We start from the raw sequence: 17779 nt of genomic DNA, 5'->3' as shown, positions 1-17779 counted from the left end.
TATTTCCATTTATCAAGAAATGAACCTAGTGCCTACCATAACAGGCATGCAAAGAATATATAGAGGAAATAATAAAATAATTGCTCACCAAAAAAAATAAAATAAAATAAATGGAAATTTTTGCTTTCCGTCAGGTGTACTGCAATCTCATACCTGATGTGTCAGGAGTCCCAATAGGCAAGGTCATAAATCTCATTCTCCCCGAAAATGAAGCTCTGCCCATCAGAAGACTCAGCCCCAGAAACCGCTCTGTTCTTTCTCGTTTCTCTCCAGAACATCTGGGACTCCAAACGTCCTCCCCCAACTCAGAGGAAAGCATACCTCACTCCCACAGGCTCCACTGGCACCCAGGGCCTTCACCCCAATTACATCTGGGGCTGTATCAGGTTGCAAGCAACAGGGAATACACATAAACATACTCAAAAACAGCCCGCTACTGCACTAGATAAGAAATGGCAACACTTCTGTCATCAGAAGCAGGTTATAAAAATTACTACCTTTCCTTGTCATTAGCTTTATTAACTTTGTCCAATAACGAGCTGAATCATTCCCTCATGCAGAATAGGGTTAGAAAATCAATACTGTCAAAGAAAGGGCAGAAGAGCACATTAAATATCAAACCGCACTCCGCACACTTGGGGAAAGGTCCCCCAGAAACGGCTACAGGTGCACAGGTGCAGGCCCAGACAGAGACGGCACCAAGGAGAGGAGGGCAGCTTCGTCTGCCTCGGGGTCCCACCTGGCTCCAGGGTTAGGACAATGTGCTGTGATCCCAAATACTAGGGCCTCAAGTGCCCTGCCCAGCAGGCTCCTTCAATTCATACCTACAGAAGGCTCCGATGAGGAAAGAAAGTTCCCTACGCTTGTGTTCGGGTCCTTTCTCCACTCTTTTCCTTTTATTTAAATCCTCCAAAGTACACATACTTTTGAAATTATCTCCACTAAAGGGTCCTGCCAGCCATAGCACCCCAAGTGGAAGGGATGGCTGCAGTATCGCTCAGCATCTAGGTGAGTGCCTCATGCCCCTGTGGACTTACAGAAGGGCCTGGTGCTGGCTTCCCTTCTCCTCCGTTCGCACTCACTGGTTGAAGCCTTCGAAACCAGGCTCATGGGTCTTTTGCATCTGCTATCGCACTGAGTAACAGAAACCAACTCTGGCTAACTCAAGCAAAGGAGAGCTGACCACAGGTCATCAGCAATGATTCAATCCTCAAGAAGGCAGAAGGACCAGACGGAAACCAATGGGCACTGTGGAGGTGTGGAAGACAGCAAGATAGCCTCACTGGATGAAGATCCTGATGATCCACCCTGGCTTCCTCACTCACTCAGAACCAAAGTCCCCAGAAAGAGGGTTTAGACTAGCTGCCCTTGGGCCCTGGTTATGCTGTGGCAGGGAGAAAGAAAAGATGGCTTCCATAAAGGAAAATGGGCACTGAGATTGCAATTCCACCAACACAACACACAACAGGAGACAGGTAAGTTCCCAAAAGGAAACATGACACTGACCACATGGACAGGTGGATGCTGAACAGGCAAAAAATGGGAACACCCAGAAAAGTAGTTAATCAACATATTCAAAATGAAGGAAGTCACTTACTTCACTGTTCCCTAGGAACTCGGGTTCAGAAGAGTATTATCCATCAAGAAATTGGGGAGGTAGGGTGGGATCAAATCAAGATGTATTTTCTTTACTCAAAAGTTACGCTTTGTTAAAAAAAAAAAAAAAAGAAGAAGAAGAAAACCCACACAGCTGTTGTGAAGGTCATTTAAGCCCCTTCCTCCTGTAAATGTTCACCTCCTAGAATAGTCTTGAGGAGGCAGGACCCAGCCTTCTCCTTCACAGGTGGAAGAAAGGAAGCTGTGAATTCCCTTTCATTGTAATTAACACGTTCCAGGTGAGAAGGAAGAAATACCACACCTGTAGGCTGCAATTTTCCACGGTAGGCAACTATCCCAGGTGGCCAGTTTGGTTTGCTCATAGCATATTCATTAACCCTTCACCTCCGGGGCCCTTTCAACTTGGTTGTCAGTCTCCCAGCAGAGGGGTGACAACCACCTGCCCCACAGAGACTGACTGCCAGAGTCCCTAAAACCACATCCTCACCCGAGTTTCTCTCTGCACCAACGGTCTTTTCACCAGGATGCCACAGGGTTCTAAAAACACCAGTCAGATCCACATCATCATCCTCATGGACTCCAGTGACTCATCCATGGTTTCAGAGTCACCATGGGCTATTTTGTGGGTCAAGTCCGCAAGGTGTCAAGAGGTCTTCTATAAGGCTTCACACCTCGCTCCCCTCTCTCACTGTGTCCTCTCACCACCTCCATACCCACCTATCTCCCAGCAGTGGCACCCTCAGCCTCAGGGCCCTATATCACTCAAGGCTGGGGTCAAAGCCATGTCTTCCATCAGCAGTTGACACCACTGCCTTTGCATCCTCAAGTACATCTTTGCCTCCATTTCATGTTTACTGAAACCAATGTGGGCTTTTTCTAAGTTTCTGGTTTAAGTCTGTCTTCCCCACTACAGTGAAAATTTCCCAAAGGCAAGGCTACACCAGTTCTATTTCCCAGAGGGCCTAGTTCAACCAGCATTTCTTATGTGCCTACCGAAGCTTCCAACATCCATGCAAAGGACTTCCTCCTGGCCACCACCCAGGGCACAGTCCCAAGTGGTAATTCACCTCATCTCCAACTTCCTTCTGTGGAGCACAGGGTACACCAGGCCACCTACATAAGGCCTAGGGCTGCTGCTCATCTCCCAGCCCCTGGCCTCTGAGGCAGATGATAGTAGATGTTGCTGCAGACATTCTTCCCACCCCCATTTCTTGCTGTGATACCATGATTTATAGTAAGACCTAAATATTTAGTCTTTATCTACTGTTCCTGGCACAGAGCTCCTAAAATTCTTGTAATTTCCTAAGTGATGAGAGAGATAAAGGTTTCTTTTTTTACATTAATAATATAACTTCTGGACTGCACCTAAGGATGAGGACTAGTTACCAAAGGAGCCAACCCCATGATTACAGGGTTGGAAGGCTCAGTCCTACCCCTGAGCTCCAGGGAGAGGAAAGGGACTGGAGGCTGAGTTCAATCACCAATGACCAATGATTTAATCAGTGATGCCTAGGTAATGAAGCCTCACCCCAGTTTCATTCCAAAACAACTGGATCTGAAGAGCTTCCAGGTTGGTGAACACACAGATGTTGTGGGGGCATGGCACACAGGACAGGGAAGCTCCATAACCTTTCCCCATAGACCCTGCTCTATGTATCTCACCCATATGGCTATTCCTGAGGTAAGTCCTTCTATAATCCTTTTAGTAAGTTTCTCTGAGTTCCATGAGCCACTCTAGCAAATCAGTCAAATGAGGGGATCATGGGAACCTCTAATTAACAACCGTCAGCCAAAAGCACAGGGGAAGACCTGGTCTTTGAGTAGTGCCTGACGTGCAGGGAGGGGGCAGTCATGTGCCCCATAGAGTCTGAGGACTGAGCTGCATCGGAGGACACCCCACTGGTGTCAGAGAATTTCTTGGATATGTGGGGGTCTTCCCACATGAAAATGGACTTGGGAGAACCATTACCATCAGTCCTCATTCTATCTGGATGCCCACTTCCCCCCCACCCAAGTGTGACCAGAGAAGAGTCCTAGCTCCAGTCAGTGAGGCCCTCTCTGCTCCCTTTGTGGAGGACTGGCTGAGCCATGGGGACCTGATGTAGTTCAGGCCAGTGTGAGGTCAGAGGCCTTCTGCCAGGAGCTCATGAGAAACTTCTCTCTTCTCCTGATGGGTACGTCTCCATCCACATAAGACCTGGCAGGGTGTGGGGCAGCTATCATCTAACTGAGGAAATGTCTGGCCTGAGGACACACTGGCACACTGAAGATGGCAGAGTAGCAGGAGAACAGGAGTCCATGACGATGCTGGTGAACTGCTGAATTAGTCAACCCTGGCGCATTCTAGACTTCTAGTATTGTGACATAATGCCTTCACTCACAGCAGAAAGAATCCTAACTAGTAGTGTCCGATCAATTAAACATATTAATAACAATAACAGCAATAACAGTGCACTTTTATAATCCACCAGGCACATGCTAAGCCCAGGACAGTTATTACCTCGCTTAATCCCTTGGGCCATCCTATGTGCAAACATTATGATCCCCGACCAAGGCTCATAGACACTGGAGAATGGGCCCAAGCAAGAAAGCAGGGAGCTAGGACTTATATCCAGGCTGCCTACCTTTAAAAAATTGGGCTCTCCATCTCATTATTGCATGCCCTCAAGCCACTAGTGCTCTCCCTTCACAGTCTCCTGGCACACATACTGCTTACAACTGTGACTTTTCAAACAGAGGGACCAGACTGCTGAATGTATAAACCTAGCACTCCCGAGACTAAAAATACCAGCCAGAGGCAGCAAAGCAAGTCAACGGCAGAGTTGGGGCTAGAAGAACTCAAGCCCCTGGTCCCCTGAAAGATACCCTTCCGCAGAGGTGAAACCAGGCCCCAGGGCTTCAGACAGATCAGGCTCTGGGGCCTGACCTCTGCCTCCCAGTGCTGCGGAAGCACAAAAGGCCAGCTCAGGAAGATATGTACTCACCAGCTGGGCTGACTTCCGCTTCTCCTGGTCAACGCTGCCCTCTCCCCGCTGCAGGGATGCACTCCTGTGCTTTGTGGCTGCCTCTCTTTCCCTTGTCACCACCTGGAACAGTTCATCCTGGACCTTGGCCTGCTCCTGTTTATACCTGTGCCAGAAAAAAAGATGGACGGAAGCAGATGCAGATGGCCTGACTGGCAGAACGTGGCCAAGACAAGGTTTGCATGTTCACTCCGCTGGCAGGGGATGGGGATCTGTGGGCCAAGAGATCTCTGAGGCCAGTGGGAGAGATCAGGCATGAGTGATATCCCCAGGGCAAGGGGGTAGAGTGACATATTCTCACCAGGACAATACGGATTAGGAACAAGGAGACCTGACCACCAGATGAGCAATCAGCCATATGGCAAATGAGACATTCTCGGGGCACAGGTGCAATCCTGGGCCAGCCACTCCCACACAGCGGACAGGCAAGGTGGGAAGCCCACATTCTTCTGCCTCCATTTGAAAGCATGAACAGTTCAGATGATGGCAGTCTTGTTTGGAACATTTAACTCTTTATCCTGAATGTATTCCTACCATCTGACCTATTTCTGGGCATTCTGCCTAGCAAAATAATCCTGAAGACAGAAAAAGGTTGTTAGTACCAAGATGCTCTTACAAGAATTATTTACTATGATGTACAAAAACGCAAACAACTTACATGTCCAACATCAAGGTCAAGTTAAAGGACATACGGTACAATTGAGCACTGGTATATGACATCATCATTAGACCAATATATTCTTAGATTTGTCAAGAGGCTAAATCTAAAAAAATGAGAACCAATAAATAATACTAATAAAAGTGTTTATAAAACCAGTTTGACAAATGGAAGATAACTGTAAAACTATGTGAAAATTAGAAGATTTAAAATTATATGTAACTTTGAAAAAATAATCCTAAACTAGGTGTAAGAAGACATTTGAAAGAAATACTCAAAATATTAACAAGGGTTATTCTGAATCTATGGCTGATTTTTTCATTTTATATATTTCCTAAGTCTTTCATTAGCATGTGTTAGTTGAACATTTTAAAAATATTTAGAAGTACAAAAAAAAAAAGGTCCAGGTTAGTTAGAGAAGCCTCTTAGGATCAGAGAGGAAGAAATGTGGATTTAGAATCTATGTGGATCTTAGAATGTGGATTTCAATCCATGACTATGGAACAGCTGAGACCCAGCTCAGCTGACCTAATTGAGAGAGCCACTCAACAGTGGCTGACATTGGGCCCCCTAAGCCACTGCACTATGTCCTGTTACAGAAGCCAGTGTCCTAAAGGGTAGAGGAAAATAAATAAATAAATAAATTAATTAATTAATTAATTAAAATAAATAAAATAAAATAAAATAAATAAAACAAAATTAAATTAAATTAAATTAAATTAAATTAAATTAAATTAAATTAAAGGTATAGAGGAAGCCAGTCAATGACAACTACAGTGAACATTCACTGAGAACTCCCGGGTGCTAGGCTTAGTGCTTCGTATGCAGTACCATGTTTATTCAGGACAACACTCCCATCAAAGAGGTATTCCATTTATGCCCTTCTCCAGGAACCAGAGAAATGCAGTGATTTTCTGGGGTCACATAACTAGTGCATGGCAAAATCAGAAAACACATCTGCATTCCGAGGGCCTCTGTGCCTCAGGGGAGGGGACCCAGACCCCTTACTGAGCTCTTAAGAGGTGTAGCCAGCTCTCTGTGGGTGTGGCCTGTGCCAACGGGAAGTCACCAACACCCTGTAGCCAAGTCATCTAGGCAACCAGTTAGAACTATGGGGGCTCTGTTTCTTCTTCCTGTCTCTAAAAATATGCCTGTATGCATACACAGGCACAGAAGGTCCAGCCACTCAGCTACTTACTCTCAGTTTTTTTTTTTTGTTTGTTTTGTTTTTTTAATGTGATACTCCTAGATTTTTAAAGTGAATTTTGGGAGGAAAGGACAACTGGGTGATGGGCATTAAGGAGGGCACTTGATGTAATGAGCACTGGGTGTTGTATTGCAACTGATGAATCACTAAACTCTATCTCTGAAACTAATACTCTACTATATGTTAATTAATTGAATTTAAATAAAATTTAAAAAAATAAAATAAAATAAAGGAAAAAAATTAAAGTGAATTTTTAAGAACATCAGCAATCAACCCTCTCAGGTCACTTTTGGTGTTCCTTCATTTTTAAACTAGGATCCGTGCTACCTATATCATAGGGTTCTTGTGCAATCTAAGTAAGACAAACCTTTGGGCCTTCAGGCAAGGGGGAGGTATCTGGTGAGGAGGTATCTGGTTTAGTCAGAGCACAGGGCCAGGGGTGAGTGGACACTCGGGCTTACCTCTTAAGGAAATCCTCCTCCGCCCCTGAGGACTTCTGGCCACCACTATACTCAGACCTGGGCACTCTGGAGTCTACAAAGGAATGAAAAGAAAAGGCCAGTCAGCAGCAGCCTAGGATCCATGAAGGCATGGCAGTCATCCAGGAAAGGGCTCAGGAGCGTACATCCCTGGATGGATGTCCCCCACAGACAGACACAGAACACATCTTTGATCCAGCCAGTCAAAGAGGTGCAGCCCAAAGGCCCATCTGCTTCCTCATCCTGCACCAGGACAGTTCACTGTGTAGGGCAGGCAGCAGGCACAGCCACTTGAGTGCAGTGCTACCAATCCATCACTCCTCACTCTACAATCACCTGGAATCTAGGTCATCTCCCAAACACAAGCCTTGAAAGGCTGAGCATACCCACTGCTCTGCTTCATGCTCAAAGGACAGCCTCCAGGGTCTCTGTTTTGGTGGGGGTTTGGTGGGGGTGTTTCCCTTAGTAGCCCATTCTACAGATTTCTAACCCTGAAAGTGGCAAACACCACATATTAATGGAAACTTAGCTATCAGTTGATCTGCATCACCTCTAATGTTACTGGGCTCTTAAGTTGTTATAAGGTTCCCTTTTGATGGCCATGAACTCAGTGATTTTTGAGCAAACCCAGTCTACTCTAGTCTTTCCACCACTTAGTGACACTGAAGATTTTGCTACTCCCCTCTCCCCACAGCCTTTCAGCCAAAGCACAACACTTTCCATGGCCTTGGCCAAACATCCTACCCCTCCATCACAGGTTTCTAAAGTAGCAGTGCCTAGAACTGCGCAAAAATACTGCAGAAGAACCAGGCTCTGTGAGAGAGTATGTGAGGATTTGCTATTCCACTGCCAAGACCTTTTAAAGCACATTGAACTCAAAGGCTCCAGAACTCAACCCTTCAGGAAGGCACTTCCAAATGCAATCATCCTATGTCTTAGGCTTTCAGACCACCTCTCACAGAAGGATGGGCACAGCAGTGCTCTGCCTGGCTAGGAGGGCATACCTAAGTGTTCCTGGGTAACACACTGGGTTCTCAAATGGGAATAAAAAAAAATAGTAAACCACTGCTGAGTTTTTACTTTGAGATATGCCCCGTTTTTATATGTTTACTTACAACAGCTTTATTGAGATGTAATTTATCATATTTACTTTAGCTTTTCAAACAATTTTCTTTTTTCATAGCTACGAAAGTAACGTAGAAAATGTGGCACTAACCCACACTCCCACCTTGTGTGTAGGAGCCTGCCCATTTCCCTTCCCCCTGGTAACACTCATTAATGTGTGTCTTTCACTATTAGCAAAGTGGAAAATCTCATCACAGGTTTATGACCATTCATATGCATTTTCTATTGAGTTGTCAAAGATCTTTAAGAACTCTCTATATTAGGACTGCTAATACCCTGTCATGTTATAGTCCCCTAGTTTATCATTCATTCTTCATTTATTTTTTTCTAAATTGTCTAATTTCTTATAGTTAGATTTCCCACTTTTCTTCTTAATTTAGGGTTTCTTCAGTTGATGGAGTGCTTAGAAAGTCTACATGTTTTACCCTTATGTACTATTATTGTACTCTTATGGCTTCAATTCTTACATTTAAATCTTTTATTTCCTCTGACATTTATTTTGAGGTACGATGTGACATAAGGATTTAATTTTAACTTTTTCTAATCTTGTTTCATCACTAAAATAAAAGCAAACACCAATTTTAAGAGTAAAAATATCTTAAAATTAGTCAACTTCACGACAGCCCATTTATGCTGACTATTCTCCAGGACTCAGAAACTCAAATTCACAATCACTTAAACAGAAAAATAGTTATAACTACACCCAAATGACAAATGAACCACCATTCCTGCTCCTTAAACTGCTGAAACTTAACCAAAATGAAACCAATTTTTCTTTCATCTTCTGAAGCTAAAGCTGACATATGCATGACAGATTTTGGCCTTCTTTGCTTATTTCATCACTTTCTCCCTCTCACCAGTTAATTCAATTTATTCAAGTGCACTGGGTTAAGTGAGAGCCCTCTTCAACCCCCCTTCTTGTCAGTTGCTAGAGATATTGTGGGGAGCCACCCCTCTTTTTAAAAGACAAGAGCATCTTATGAGGGTTCAAGAATCTCATTTGCCCCTTCACTGATCGATATTCAAAAAGATCTCAGGGTGGGTCCAAACCCAGGTACCCACTGGTTGTGATGCTCAGGAAGCCCTGGGGCAGACCATACAGTGGCAAGCTGGTAGAAGGCCTGGCTGGAGTTCCAGCCTTAAGGATGCATGCAGAGGTCTCTGGCCTCTGTAGAGGTCTGTAGCCTGGGCCCTGAGCAGCACCTCAAGAGCTCTCCTTTTCTTATACTCTGTATTCCAGAGATAGCAAATCATTCCTAGGGCCCCATATAGGCCAGACTATGCCACACCTCTGGGGACTGTACTTATGCTGTTCACCAAGCCTAAATTGCTTATCTACCATTGCTCTATCTTTCAAAATCCAGTTTAACCATCATTTCCTCTTGAAGCCCCTCCCTAAAATAATGAGTCACTCCTCTGTGTTACCCTGGCCATTGTCATGCTTCTAGTGTTGCTTCATCATGATACACATAACCTACAGGGTTATACATCTGGCTCCTTAACTAGAGCTGTGTGTACCATGAGGGAGGCATCCCTGTCTATGCATCGCTGTACACGACCAGCATGAAGCACTTGTCCTGATCCCAGACCAGCAGATAGTAAATGCTGACTGGACAGGATACAACTTCTGCCTTCTACAGTCTTACAACCTAATAAGGAAGGTTGGCAGAAAAGACAAGCTGTGGTTGATAGACAAAAGACCCAGATTCTTATAAACAAGTATTTATTGGCTAGAATAGCAGCTGCTCCAAGGACTATCCTTATTTGTAATATCTTAAAATATCTTATATCCTTTTTAAAATTGTTTCATTAGGGGGATCCCTGGGTGGCTCAGCGGTTTGGCGCCTGTCTTTGGCCCAGGGCGTGATCCTAGGGTCCCGGGATCGAGTTCCGCGTTGGGCTCCTGGCATGGAGCCTGTTTCTCCCTCCTCCTGTGTCTCTGCCTCTCTCTCTCTCTCTCTCTCTCTCTCTCTCTCTCTCTCTCATAAATAAATAAATAAATAAATAAATAAATAAATAAACAAACAAACAAACAAATATTTTTAAAAATAAAATAAAATAAAATTGTTTCATTCCTTTGTGTTTGCTGAAAGTCGCTGTTTGGAGAAAAGCACAAATTTCTTAATTTGTCATGGACCCCACAGAGAAGGGAACAAATGAAAGTCTGAGCCCGGCATGGGTGCAAAAAGGAACCCCTGAAAGGTACGGGGTGGCAGGCCTTGCTAGAAGCCCACGGTGAACTGTCCCAGAAGCCAGGTCAGGATCACTTGATATAAGGGTTCAGTTAAAGGTGCTGAGGTCAATGCTCAAGTCATCAACTCAATTCCCCCAGGCTGGTCCAATTCACATAAATCCCTAATACTCTGGGAACCATACCAAACAGTAATGGCAATGTGTCTCTTAGGGATCCTTAACAGCAACTTCCAAGCCCTGAGTTACCAAGCCCTTTTACTTCATTTGTTACATACTGAGAAACTCAAACAGTCTGGCCCCAGTCACAAGTAGGCACTCTGACTAAATGGGGTTCTTTCATCATAGCAGACAGTGTCTATCACACAGGAAAGCCACACTCTCCTGAAAAGCAGTTATCAGAAAGGAGGTGCTTACATCACCCAGAAACAAACACAAGCCACATTAGCTGTCAAATCTGTTCTGACAGGAAGGCTGTTTGTCATTCCTTTCACACCCCATTCCCACCCTCCACAGACTCCCTGCCATCTACCATACCTTTCTCTGGGCCTTTAGAGTTGCCAAATGTAGAAGATGGAGGGGCAGGAGGGGGAGCTGACTGCCCAGCTTTGCAAGGCTGGCTGGAATCCTTCATGCGGTTAACCACATTTTCAGACAGCTAAGGGAAGAATTGAGGGATGGGAAGAGAAGGACGGGGAAAAAGTTATATCACAGAAACCTCTAGAAATGAAGATACCCCTTTATCCATGACCCCGGTTGACAGAGCACATCACTCTCTCCAGACGAACTTCAACAATATAATTCCACTTAAAAGCCTCTCAAAGTGGCCCAATACCTAGCAGATTAGTGCCAAAGCCCTGTGTGGATTCAAGGTCAACCACAGCATGTCCCCACTGGCCCTCCAGCTGTTTCCTGCTGCTGCCCGCACATACCCTACACTCCAGAGAATCACTTTCTTCACCTCCTCTGCATCCATTATGCTGTTCCTCAGCCAAGAACCACTAGCAGACATCCACCCCCAGGACATCCACCTGTTTAAAGCTTCCCCTTCATTTGAGAGCATCTCAGTGTCCCTCCTCCATGTGATCTTTCCTGACAGTACCCATCATAATACATGTGTCTCTTAGGGAAGTGTCATACATCCTACCGGCCTCATCCTAAAAAATCTGCAAATACCTTAAGGGCTGGGGCAACCTCCTCTCTGTATATTCCCAGCACCACACACAGGGTAGACATCACAACACTGCTTGACTCATTCCAACACAGTTCTCCCTAATGAAGACTGGGTAACCAACACTTTCATTCACTTCAGAGGAAGGGAAATAGGCATGAGGGTGTCATAAAACAGTTTACTGAAATGAAATAGCAAGCTAGGGATAAACCCAGAGTAAAACCCTTAAAAGTTCACTTCAGTAAATATTTATTAAGTATCTAATATGTGTAAGGCATCATAAAGCACAGTGGAGGGGAAAACGTTAAAAATGACTTTAAGACAAAAGCCAGGATCAGCAACTCCACTTTCAGGTATCCCACCGAGAAAAGTGCTCCCACATATACACAGCAGAAATGGAATAGCAAGAAAAAAGGAGAAAACATCAATATGCAACAATAAGGAACTGGCTGAAGAAATGATGGTGTACACCTTCTATAAAATATTATGTAGCCATTAAGAAAGGATGAGGTAAAATGTGTACAACTGACATGGAGGGATGTATAGGATTTCCTCATGATTTTTTAAAGTCATAGAATCCTTTATCTAGCTCAATTTTGTGAAAAGAGATATGCAATTATAAAAATGCAGACAAACACAAATAAATATGTCAGTATTGTGCATGTGTACATTCACAAATGTGAACGTGCATCTGAATTTTCACATATATGCATATACACAGATATATGTATCTGGTCAGAAGCCAACATCACTGAGGCTACATAGGAAACACGACAGTTATGTCGTCCTAGAAGTGGGATCCAAAGCAGCTGGGGTAGGACTTTCACTTTGGCACTTCTGTGTTTTAACTGTTTACCATGAACATTTTTTAGCAACAAAAGATTATAATAACAACTGCGTCCCTCTAGTACTTCAAATAAATGCAAATCAAATAGCTAATTAGTGATATAGGATAGGAGAACACCAAGCATACACTGCAGTGGAAGAGAACTGGGAATTCAGAAATAAACCTATATATCTCAATTGATTGACAAGGTATTGGTACAGCTGGGTTTTGATATGCAAAAGAAGTTGAACAGCTACCTCACACCATATACAAAAGTTAACTCAAGAAGGATCAGAGACTTAAAAGTAGGAGCTAAAACAACATAAGGGTAAATAAAATATAGAGGTCAGTCTTTATGGCCTTGGCTTTGACAGTGCATTTGTAAATACGACACCAAAGGGATCCCTGGGTGGCGCAGCGGTTTGGCGCCTGCCTTTGGCCCAGGGCGCGATCCTGGAGACCCGGGATTGAGTCCCACGTCGGGCTCCCGGTGCATGGAGCCTGCTTCTCCCTCTGCCTGTGTCTCTGCCTCTCTCTCTCTGTGTGTGTGTGTGACTATCATAAATAAATAAATAAAAAATTAGAAAAAAAATACGACACCAAAAGCACAAGCAACCAAAGAAAATTAGATATTTTGGACTTCCATCCAAATTAAAAAGTTTTATGTACCAAAAGATATAATAAAGCAAGTGAAAAGGCAACCTACAAAATGGTAGAAAATATTTGCAATATTTATATGACAATATACTGTCATACACGTGACAAGGGATATGTATTTAGAATATATGAAGAGTCCCCACAATTCAATAATACAAAGAAAAATAACTCAATTTTTAAAATGAACAAAAAATATCTGAACAGATATTTCTCTGAGAAAGATATACAAATGGCCAATAGGCAAATGAAAAGATGCTCAATATCATCATTTATTAGAGAAACGCAAATTCAAACAATGAGATACCACTTCATACCCACTAGGAAGGTTATAATTAAAAGTCAGAAAACAGTATGGAGGCTCCTCAAGAAGTTAAAATAGAACTCCCCTATGACTCAGCAATTGCATTCCTAGGTATTTGCCCCAATGTAGAGATCCAAAGTGGAACCTGCACCCCAATGTTCATAGCAGCAGTGTCCACAATAGCCAAGCTGTGAAAAAAGTCCAGATGTCCATCAATAGATGAATGGATAAAGATGTGGTATATAAATACAACGGAATGTTACTCAGCCATCAGAAAGGATGAAATCTTACCATTTATGTCAACATGGATGGAACTGGAGGGTATTATGCTGAGCAAAATAAGTGAATCAAAGAAAGACAATTATCATACGGTTTCATTCATATGTGGAATATAAGAAAGAGCACAGAGGATCATAGAGGAAAGGAGGGAAAAATCAGAGAGGGAGAGACTCTTAACTATAGGAAACAAACTAAGGGTTGCTGGAGGGAAGGTGGATGGGGGGAATGGAGTAACTGGGTGATGGGCATTAAGGAGGGCATATGATATGATGGGCATTGGGTGTTATATGCAACTAATGAATTATTATTGAACTCTACACAGCAACTAACAATGTACTATAAATTATAAAGTTTAATTTTAGTTTAAATTTTTTAAAAAATCAGATAGTAACAAGTGTTGACAAGGATATGGAGAAATCAGAACCCCCATACATTGCAGATAGCAATATAAAGTTCCACAGCAATGTGGAAACAGTCTGGAAGTCCCTCAAAAGGTTGAGTAGAGAGTTACCATTTGATCTAACAATTCCACTCCCAGATATCAACTCAGGAGAAATGAAAATACATATCCACACAAAAATTTGTACATGAATGCTCCTATCAGCATTATCCATAATAGCCAAAAAGTGTGAAGAACCCAAATGTTCATCAACTGATGAATGAATAAGTAAAATCTGGTCTATCTGCACAATGGAACATTATTTGGCTGTAAAAAAAAGAATGAAATACTGATACGTGCTACCAAATGAATGAACCTGAAGCCATCATGCTAAGGGAAATAAGCCAGCCACAAAAGGCAACATGTTGTATGACTCCACTTATTTGAAATGTCCAAAATAGGCAAACTTTTAAAGATAAAGAGTAGATTAGTGATTGCCCTGGGCTTGGTTAAAATGCTCTAAAAATTATTGTGATGATAACTACACATACCTGTGAAAATTCTAAAAATCACTGAATTATATGCTTTAAATAGCTAAGTTGTATGGTTTGTGAATCGTATCTCAAAAAACTGCTACAAATAAAAAGAGAACCAAAGACAAAAATGAATAATCTAGATAGGATGTTACTCAGCAAAAAACAGGGTATCCCAAGAAAGGTACGCCTGTGTGGGTTCCTAAGGGTGAGAGCAGGATTCAACAGAACAGATGCTACAGTGTATTGGGGGACCAGGGGGCATCTCACACAGTGTAGGGCAGGGCACAGAGAAAAGAGGCACAAACAATCAGAGACCAGTGTGCACGCAGCTGGAAGTTTATTTTGGAAGGTGTGGGCTGTAAAGGTGGACTTAGATGAAGCCAGTACTAAGAGAAGCTTCAAAGTCAAGCAGAAAGGCTCCAACAATTGTAGGGCATTGCTGAAAGTTTCAGAACCAGGAAAAAATATATACTGTGTTCTTAGAGGATGATCAGCAGTGCTATAAGAGAGCACATGGAGTGGGAAGCAGGACCTCAGTCACGAAGTGACAAGGGCCTGTGGCATCAGCAGGCCTCAGTAAAGAACAAAGCAGAGTGCAAAGAAAAAGAAGTTGTGAGGGGCACCTCATGGCTCACTTAAGCATCTGCCTTCAGCTCAAGTCATGGCCCCGGGGTCCTGGACCTGGAATTGAGCCCCATGTCCACATCAGGCTCTCTGCTCAGCAGGGAATCTGCTTTTCCCTCTGCCTCCGCCCCTCCCTCTCCACCCATGCTGTTTCTCACTTTCTCTCTCTCTCAAATAAATAAATAAAATCTTAAAAAAAAAAAAAGATCTTTGATCTGTAGTTAGTGGGAAAATATGAGAATGCCAGGAAAGGGAAATCTAGAAGAGACTATCTTGAAAAAGCAGCAAATGAGCTGGAATGTAAATATGAAATCTCAGATGAAAACAGGGAGAGAGCCCCAACAGTCCATTGGCTCACTCCTCTATTAGGGCTGCAGTAACTAAGACCTGAAATAAGTTAGAAAGCGGAGGGGTAGCTCTACAGCGCAGCACACCATTTCTTGCTCAAATTAGCTGCACAGAGGGCCAACGTGGGATACCACGCTGGGTGTAAGGTGACAGCATGGCTGACGTGGAATGTTCTGCAGGCAGGCGGCGCACATGGAGCTGGCACTCAACAGTGAACACAGGCTGCAGGAAAAGATTTGGGTGTCCCAATGGTGTACTGGAACCAGAAGAGCTGATTTTTCAATTTCCAGGAATTCTGCAAGCTGGTTGACTTCAGACAGCAGCTTGAAATTGGCCATGATGAAGAGCATTTCCACCACAGAAACTGGGAAATAATTATACATCAGGGCCCTTTCTTGGGCAGAGATCTGGGTGTTAAACTTTTACCAGCACACCGTGGGGCACCGCTCCCCTTCCTCCATCTACAAGTGGATTCTATGAGACGCCCCAGTCCTCTGACGGACAGGGGATGCAGGTATATGTCCTGAGGGAACAGAGTCCTGGGTGGTCCTGGAATCCATATGGGTATGGACGAAGCATCAATGACGTGGTGTGCATGAAGGGGCAGCTGCGGGCTAGTAATACCTCAATCCTCTCTGTAGGAGGAAGAGCAGGTTCCACATGACCAGGAAGAGCATGCACTGCCCACAAAGAGCCGACCACGGCAGTACAGCGACTAGCCAGGGCACCATAACTACAATCCATTCTCCTTCATCAAGTATCTGCTTAGTAAGCATCCACTGTGTGACAGCAATGTTTGAGAAACCGTAGGTGAAAAGAAACAGCGACAAAACGGCAGTGAAAGAGACACGGTCCCTGTTTCATAGAGCTTACATTCTCATGGGAAGTGAGACAATAAACAAGTAAACTATTTTGCATCTTATTTCATCCAACCTAAGACACCACCAATTGTAAATCACACTGTTATTTTCATATAACCCGAAGAAAAAGACACCAATGAAATTAATTTTCCACCTATTATACAATATCCTATTCCAGAGATATTAAAACATGTGTCTTAAAGATCAGTGAAGCATGTTAGGTGACAAGTTCTAGGAAAGATTAAAATACAGAACTGCAGGGGGGGGGTAGGGGGTGGTTCAGGAAGCCACAGGCACTGGGGAAGGCCCCTTAGAGGTGAGAACACTAATATTAATACTTCCACCCCAAATGAGGAGGTCCTGACCACACGTACATGCTGAGATTCCGGAGAAAATTATCTAGCCCCAAGCAGAGGCACCGAGTAAATGCAAAGCCTCTGAGAAGAATGGAGTCTGGAACATCCAAGTGCCTAACAGAAGGCCAGTGTGTGAGAAGGAAGATGGGACCAGATGACCAGGCCAAGGAGGCAGGCAAAAGCAAGACCACAAGCCCTGGCAGACCAGTATAAGAAGCCAAAATTTGATCCAAAGACCCAGGAAACTATGAGGGGTTCTACACAGGTGAGTCAGAGGTTCTAATATCCTCAGCCCAGCCTGGGGGCATCCACTAAACCGCACTACTTGGTGAGTGAGGGGTTAAGGAAAACATTGGCAAGCTTCTTGTTGGCAGTAGAAGATTTGTAATATTTTTTAATGTTGCTACAAAATACAGCAAGTAATATTTTAATCAACAAATATACATATACACACAGTCGTCATGTGAGAATAAACACCATCTGGGCAATGCTCCCTATACCAACAGAACCAGAATGGAGGCCTCCGGAGCCAGACGGGTCTGGGAGCTCGGTGCCAAAGGCCCACTGGTCACTGTGCCATGAGAGGCAGCTAAACAGGGTCCTCTGTGGTCAAGAGACAGAGGGCCACATCCACAGCAGTGTGAGGAAAAGGAGCACTACCTGTGCTCCACTGTGTGGCCTGGACTCAGTTCTTTGGCTTCTCTGAGCATCATGTCTCTCACCTACAAAATGAGGGCCTCTGGAAGCTGGACTGATTACAATCTATGGCTCGGGAGCTCAACGCTTTGGGGTCAGGCAGTTCTGGGTTTGAATTCCAACTAAGCCACTCACTAACTACATGACCTTGGGTGGGGGACTTCATATCCGTAAATCAGTTTCATCATCTGTGAGATGGAAATAATTAATGGTCCAGACTGTGGGGCTGTGGCGAGGATTAAATGGAACAATCCACACAAAGCAGTCGGCACGAAGTCAACCACCAATATCAGCTATTACAGGAAACATTAAAGTGGTTTACAAATACTAATTATCACCCATACTAGGAACATACTGGGTGTGCAAAAATGCACAAACTAATCAATAACAATAATGATGGTTAACAGCTGCCATGTACTATACACTGAGTAGTCCATGTGCAGCTCT

At 43.8% G+C, this 17779-nt stretch overlaps 1 protein-coding gene across 2 annotated transcripts in view; it reads right to left on the bottom strand.

Annotated features, from left to right (window-relative positions):
- Window positions 1-17779, bottom strand: part of CHCHD6 (coiled-coil-helix-coiled-coil-helix domain containing 6) — a 253389-nt gene that overhangs the window by 221779 nt on the left and 13831 nt on the right. For both annotated transcript variants that reach the window (XM_055343379.1, XM_055343381.1), the window contains exons 2-4: window positions 10837-10957; window positions 6967-7039; window positions 4602-4746 (exon numbers count right to left, since the gene is read on the bottom strand). In XM_055343379.1, coding sequence (XP_055199354.1) covers window positions 4602-4746; window positions 6967-7039; window positions 10837-10957 — 339 coding nt within the window. The remainder of the gene's footprint in view (window positions 1-4601; window positions 4747-6966; window positions 7040-10836; window positions 10958-17779) is intronic.

The sequence above is a fragment of the Nyctereutes procyonoides genome, unplaced genomic scaffold, assembly GCF_905146905.1.
Source record: "Nyctereutes procyonoides isolate TBG_1078 unplaced genomic scaffold, NYPRO_anot_genome, whole genome shotgun sequence".
Classification (NCBI taxonomy): Eukaryota; Metazoa; Chordata; class Mammalia; order Carnivora; family Canidae; genus Nyctereutes; species Nyctereutes procyonoides.
Note: the sequence above shows the minus strand (reverse complement) of the source record. Positions and strands in the feature narration are given on the sequence as shown.